General features: G+C 36.6%; 1 protein-coding gene across 1 annotated transcript in view; it reads right to left on the bottom strand.

Moving 5' to 3' along the window:
• LOC111872565 (AP-2 complex subunit alpha) overlaps window positions 1–7,271 on the bottom strand; it is a 41,986-nt gene that overhangs the window by 9,137 nt on the left and 25,578 nt on the right. The window contains exons 12-16 of the mRNA XM_023866608.2: window positions 5,224–5,421; window positions 4,477–4,638; window positions 3,246–3,433; window positions 1,300–1,429; window positions 609–747 (exon numbers count right to left, since the gene is read on the bottom strand). Coding sequence (XP_023722376.1) covers window positions 609–747; window positions 1,300–1,429; window positions 3,246–3,433; window positions 4,477–4,638; window positions 5,224–5,421 — 817 coding nt within the window. The remainder of the gene's footprint in view (window positions 1–608; window positions 748–1,299; window positions 1,430–3,245; window positions 3,434–4,476; window positions 4,639–5,223; window positions 5,422–7,271) is intronic.

The following is a 7,271-nucleotide window of genomic DNA, read 5'->3' as shown; positions in this document are numbered from 1 at the left end:
ATCACCTCTCTGGTGTTTATTACTTCACAAGCAAAGCAAATACGCCATTGAGTGACGAAACCGCTACAAGAAGCAACACGAATTTGCTGCAAGACAGGCATATGTAACGATGACTTATCTCAGCTAAACTCGTTGGCTTAGTATACTCTGTTCTTGTGACAACAGGCCAGCGAAAAATCTAACAATCTACAGCAAAACCATCAATTATTATGGGCGTTCTAACATAGGTGTGCAGCTGGACGAAACATACACGCCGAACCCCCCCAGAGGATTTAAATCCCTGACGAAACATACACGACGAACCACGGCAACGGGTTAATTTTACTTGTACTGATGAAAACTGAAGAAAAAAATTGTTTGATTAAAACAAATAGAAGAATGTTCATAAATGGCTAAAACAAAGATATTAAAATCAGACAAATATTTTTCAATGAAAATTACAGCCAACAAAACCAAAGGCACAAAAAGAAATTCTGTGTTACATGACCACTCTTCAGAAAGTTAATAACATATTCAGTCAGAAGGACAAATTTCTGTAACAGGTAAAACAGCGAAGTTTGTAAAACAAGAAACTTCAGGAACAGCAGGCTATGCCAGTATGTACTCACCAACAAAGTCCTCAATGCACTCTGCATTAACCATCTGCTGAATCTGAGCACCAGCCTCTAAGACAGGTTCTACTGGTTTCACCTGAATATTCAGCTTAGATGACAGATCATCTGGGCAAGATATACTTGGCAGGAAGTTCTGCAATAAAACTGACTGTCACTGCAAGCCAACTGATGGAATTGTCATACAACAGGTGCTGTGAAATATACATCAGAAGAATACCATTACATGCGATGAAGTCTTCTTGGGTGATCGGTCATGTGAAAATGGTACTAGTATCCAACATGTCGGAAACTGCCTGTATCCATCAACCACTAACTGACAATAGAGACACAGATGCCCAAGAAGTCTTCACTGTATGTAGTCAGCACGAAAGCTTCAAATCTCAAGGTTGAGTCCATACACAGATGAAATTATTGGGGATCATCAGTGTGGGTTTCAATGTAACAGATCAACTACTGATCAGATCTTTTGCATTTGTCAAATATTGGAGAAAAAGTGGGAGTACAATGAGACAGTACATCAATTATTTGTAGAGTTTGGGGTACAATATGTATATTCTGGTTAGAACAGCTTTGAAATATTCATAATTCCTGTAAATTTTTAATACTGTGAGATGGCCATTTCTTTACATTCAAATGTTCAGTATATTACATTTACTTTCTCTTTACTGTATTTAAAATTGTGTACCTGTAATGCGAAAGATGTTTTATTACCATAGAAGAGCCCAAGCCTTCCCAAATTTTGCCGGAACTCTGATTTCACACCTATCTGAATAAGATCGTTTTCAAACAGGACTCCATTATTTTTACACACAAACCTGTAATAAATAAATAAATCAAGGGTATAAAAAATGAAGCATTGGTTTTTATAACACTGCAAAGTACAAGCCATATTCTCTGTCAAAAAGGTACATTTTCATTGAAGTACAACTACAATAGCACATTCCTCTTGAGAACATTTAAACTGTAAAAAATATGGAAAACATAAAGGACTGGCAATACAGTTCACCATAAGCCTTAGCCCTGTTGTGGAGTATAGGTCCAGCCTTTCTTAAACTCCCAGCACTGAACAGAGGTGAGTTATATATAATCACCACACATATTTAGCGATATATGGAAATGGGGTCTATCATATGGTGGTAAGGATTTATAATGCACTTCCCAACTCACTTAAGCTAATATCGAAGGATATAAAAAAGTATAAAGACAAATTAAAGGAATTTTTGTATTTTAATTCTTTTTATACATTGGATGATTTTTTTATGAGATGATGTTTCATGGTTATAATATATAATTATTTAAGCAATATGGTACTTGAATTAAAGCTTTTTTAGTAAGAAACTTAAAGTATCTGACAAAATAGGTTTTATGTGATTAAGCATTTTTAAATTGTACTTGCATTTCTTATTACCAATTAATTTCAATTTGTTATCTTATGTTGTCAGTGTTTAGTTACAGCTATTATCATTAATTATATTAACATTCTAAACTATTCTTATATTATAAACTTGTTTTTAGATAATTGCTTCAATGTATAAGCAATATTTGTACATAATATTTTGACTGAATTTTTTATTCTAAAATTGTCAATGTTTTTACTGTTTTTAAGATTAATTCTTTTATGACTAATGTAAACCTTATCTACTATTAATTGTTTTTTGGCAGCTGCTTGATTGATAAGCATGATGTGATTAAGCTACTTGATGATTTCTGTATCTTATTGGTTGTTTTTTGACCTTGTAAAGATCTTATGGAATGTGAATAAATGAATGAACATAATCACTAGGATGTTCCTCAGGTTCACATCATTCTTGTTACTGGTTTCATGAAGTAAGTACTAATGAAAATCTGCCATTTTAATTGATAACACTTTTTAGGGGCTGTATTAAAAACCTGTCCATTTTTTAATAAGAAACCCATAAGATCAGTGAATATAGGGAAGAACTGAGAACGTCAAGGTGCTGAATGTTCACGCCATAATCTTCTGTGATGTATTTTGACATAATGTGGTAGATGGGTACTGGTGCTTCACAAGAACATTCTGCCTCCTACTCAAGATAGACATAGACAGGAAAAGTGGTGTGTGATATGAAGAACAGAGGACACAAATTACAGCTTTGAACAAGCCATTGGGAACCAATGACCCTGAGAAGGGCTGTTTTGTCACTGGGAAGTAGTGTTAAGAGAAAGTTGGGCGAAAGAGAAAATAAACAAATCAAGCAAAAATTGAAGATTTAGATGATTCATGGAAAATGCAGCCAGCCCCTGCCGTTGCATTGTATTAATTCTTGACCTTCATTCGTTTATTACAAAAAATCAGATACATTCTATGGTCAAAGATAGCCACAGAAGGGCTTAAGACTACCATCTGGTGATGACAAAATGAAATATTGGCACAATCTAAGAATGAACACCAAAACGTCTAAGAGACATGGTAGGGTCAGGGAAGCTCTCCTTGACTCTGAGACAATCTTAGTTGACAATGTCTTAAAACACAGTACCAACAAACTGAAGATTTAATTTTGGTACAGAGCAAAGAACTTTTCTCATTTCAATTTTACTGGAGCATAATGCTCTTCTGAGTACAATCTAAATAAATGAACGATTTTAAGATAAAAACAGAGAAGCACTTACTTCTTTGCATTGTATGTACTTTGTGCAGGGGCTAGGTTGTTTATGTTGTTAGCACTGTTTTGTGAACCACTATAGATATCCCCAAACATGTCTAACAGAACACCAGTGTTGCTGGGCGCTGCTGGTTGTGATGCAGGAGGTGTTGATAAACCAAGCAGGTCTGTTGATGCATTGTTTACTGTTGGAGCCTGCAAGTGAAGTCGCACAATGCATTAAAGGCCACTCTTTACAAACACTGTCCAAATTCCTGACTAAAGAAAACTAGTCTTAACATTACACACCTCCTGCCCAATTTTTTCCCATGAATTGTAGGTGACAAGCTGTACTGAGAATAAAATGGCAACAGCTTACATAAAAGTGATAAGACAGGATGCATGCATGAAACAAGAAATGCATAAACACTTCTGGACCTTCACTGCATAACTATGCACATCATGAAAGTCAAGAGAAGATGGAGAAAGAAAGGATGAAGAAGAGTATGATAAAGGAACAGGTAAAGAAGAGGAGAAGAACAGACATTTTTCTTTAAGTTATTAAATGACACTTTTTCAGTATTGAAACCATACAATGTCTGAGGATAGGATGACAGATGAAGGATAACCTGAAAAGGATTTTAAGCAGTTGTGGCCTATCAAGATACTTGGCATTTGCCTTGAGGAACTGAGAAAAAACCATGGAAAACTGTGGTCAAGATTCCTTGAGTCCCAGCTAAGATTAAAATCAAGCATCTCCCAAATACAAGTCTACAGTATTACCTCTCTACACAAATATGTTCTAACAATAACAGATTAGAAATTAGTTGATATATGAGGAGGTTAGAGAGAAAGGGAAGGGGAAAAAGAAGGAAGCTGAGAACAGTAAGAACATGGAGGGAAATTAACAGAAGGAAAAGGAGAACAAGATGAAACAGTAGGAAGATGTGACTCAGAGAACAATTTTGTCAACAGTGTAAGGAAATTTCATGTTCGACTGTAACACAGGGAATTCTGTGACCACTTAACTACCAGCTCTTCAAGGACCATGGAATTAGATACACAGTTACATGCAAGAAGTGTACACATTTATAACGGGTTAATTTCACAATGGAACATTAACTGGTTGCAGAAACACCAAACCTCATTGCACATTCTTATGGCAGTCAAAAATTATGAATACCTTACTGGCATATTTGAATGTACAAACCAATAAAGATGAGAGCACAGATTCATGTAAGAAGAATCTGATACGTTACCTGTCCTGTGGACTGATCATTCTGGTGATTAGTGGTTGGGGCAGGGCTCTTTCCTTCACGAATCTCATTTTCTGGTACTCTGCCTGGCTTCTTTTTCTTTAGAACAGCTAAGATGGACGACTCGCGCTCAGGGAATGCTGGCATCTCTTCCAATACTGTAGCCTACATAACAAATCAAACCAACCATTAATCATACAGGGGGGGGGGGGCATCCCATTTGTGTTAACAGTCAATATACTGTCTTCTGGGATGTAATGCATGTTTCAGAGGAACATGCTACCTCCATCTTCAGGGTTGAAGAGTAAACCAGGCACATAATCAGCAAGGAGGCAGCACTGCCACAAGCTTCTTGCCAGTTACTTGCCTAGTTTCCTCTTATAAATGAATAACTGTTATTTGCCACTATAACGTACAGCAATTTTGTGTATGTGTTGATCCCAAGAAGCTTATACTTTTTAGTATATGCTGTTATTCTTGTAACTTATCCCTGTTTTAAAAGGTGTATAAATTACTATGTACAATTCTGTTGTAGTGTGTCTACACTACAACTCATAGTGTAGATACACAACACAATGGGAACAGCCAGTCAGTGCTACACATTGAATATTACAGCCACAAAACGAAAGCACAGCAGTTTTCACCAACAATTTTTAACACTTGATGATGATCAATGTTGATCAAAACATGTAGTGCACTGTATAGAAACTTCTAAATTCCTACTAAATAAGAAATGTGCATGTTACAAACCAGAACATCTGTGGAAGCAATGATGCTCAGCTGCAAGTATTCTGATGCCCTCTGTTGGAGTTCTGCATCTGCGCTGCGCAAGTTACTATGCTGTCTGAACACTTCTTGGATCTGAGGTTTGATTTCAGGAAACAGGTTCACAAACTTTATATATGTCGACAGCAATAGCGCCCTTGTCATGGGTGAGCACAAGTGGTACTGTAAAGGAGACATTCACATATTAACATCTACTAATTACTGACTCAATGGTGAGGAGCCCTTCTTGAGAAACTAACACAAACTATGACACACAAGAAATTCTCTGCCTCTTGTGAATACTGTAGATTCATTGCTGCGTTCACAACAGCCCACCAATGGTCCCTGTTCTAATCACTACCCTGAAAATATTACATCACTGAAAAAAAAAAATCCGTAGCCTGTAGTCTGCAAGCGAACTATACCGACCAAATAACCACCGCTTGTCGACGAAGTTAGTGCCAACTTTTGTGGATAGACGGTGTCAGGTGGCCAGTGCAATGTATCCCCATGGCCGTTAATCTCGGTTTTCTAGACCAGAGCCATCATTTCCTTGAAATAGCTCCTCAATTTATTATATCACCCACATTAAAAAATTTATTTTACATTTCTGAACATGACAAAATACATGACCAATTCAAGTATAAACAAAATCAAGGAAAAAGGTAAGAAAAATATAAAAAAAAGGTAAAGCTATCACTGTAAGAGGCTTTGGAGGCCCATAGGATTGTGAGATGTTGAGGGTCCCACAGTATCTGGACAATCGGCTCACAGATGGCAATGAGGTTGTCAGCCTTACGCACCGGCCACCCTTTACCCACAGGAAGATTCCTGGTACTCACTTCTGTTAGAGGCAGAGCTGACTCCGGGGGCATAGTGCGGCTGGAAGGATTAGGTCAATTAAAAAAAAAAATCCACTTCATTGGGACTTGAACCCGCAACCTTCCGGCTTGTAGCATAGTGTCTCAACAGACTATGCTACCTAATGCCCCCAAGGCAACTGGCGATCTGAAGAATATGAACATATTTCTACATACCTTCATTAGGCAATAAATATTATCTGAATAAGTGCTGCAAGGTAACTGGTAATACAGTATTACTCTCACAATGCTGTATCATGTCAGTGAAGCTTACAAATGAATACAGTACACCATTATACAAACTTTATTCCATTAAGGCAAAGATAGTTCACTATACGTTTCAGTCACATAAAAATACTGAAATGCAGGTCAATCTGAAAATACAAATGAAATATACTCTGGAAACTGTCAAAACATAACAAAGTTTTGCCCTACAACTCTCCATCATAAGAACAGGTGTGCATTTTTTATTTACACCTGCAGTACAGTGGCTCAGTTAACAGAGACTGCAAGATTTGTTTCACATTTGATATACTATAATATTAGTTTGTGTAATTCCTTCACCTGTTCATCATTTTTATTAACATTTTCAAAACAGTAAGTTGAATTTTAAAATGTAGATTTAAAGCAGCAAATTCATTAGTGTTTACATAATGTGTTTGTAAGCCTTTTGTCTGAATTTTGAGACATGTTTACCCTAAGGCAGCCACAATTCCTGTTTATTATAATTCAACCCACTGAATGCCATTCACCACCACAGAACTACCTGCTAGAAATAACAGTGCTGCTTGGGGGTAAATGCAACTATATATAAAATCCCACATTTCCACACTTTATGTCCAAATGACCACAGGTGTTGATAATGTGAAAGCCTGCTCTTCTTTCTAGATATTGATGTATATCACACTTGATGCTATCTACTAAGAGATATTTTGTAGTGAGTGATAACCCTCACGCTAGTCCCTTTAACCGAACAGTTTTAATGCAATGTCAAGACAACCTAAAAGCCTGTGAAGTTCAAATGAATTAGAAAAAAATTGTTTCTTTAACACTACTTATCATTATAGCCCCATAATCTTATAGGAACATCTCTAACTGTTTTTATCTCCTATCAGTAATATTCTGAGACATGTAGTATCAAGAAATTACAGAAATATGTTTCAGTATAGGCCT

The sequence above is a fragment of the Cryptotermes secundus genome, unplaced genomic scaffold (genome assembly GCF_002891405.2).
Source record: "Cryptotermes secundus unplaced genomic scaffold, Csec_1.0 scaffold1045, whole genome shotgun sequence".
Classification (NCBI taxonomy): domain Eukaryota; kingdom Metazoa; phylum Arthropoda; class Insecta; order Blattodea; family Kalotermitidae; genus Cryptotermes; species Cryptotermes secundus.
Note: the sequence above shows the minus strand (reverse complement) of the source record. Positions and strands in the feature narration are given on the sequence as shown.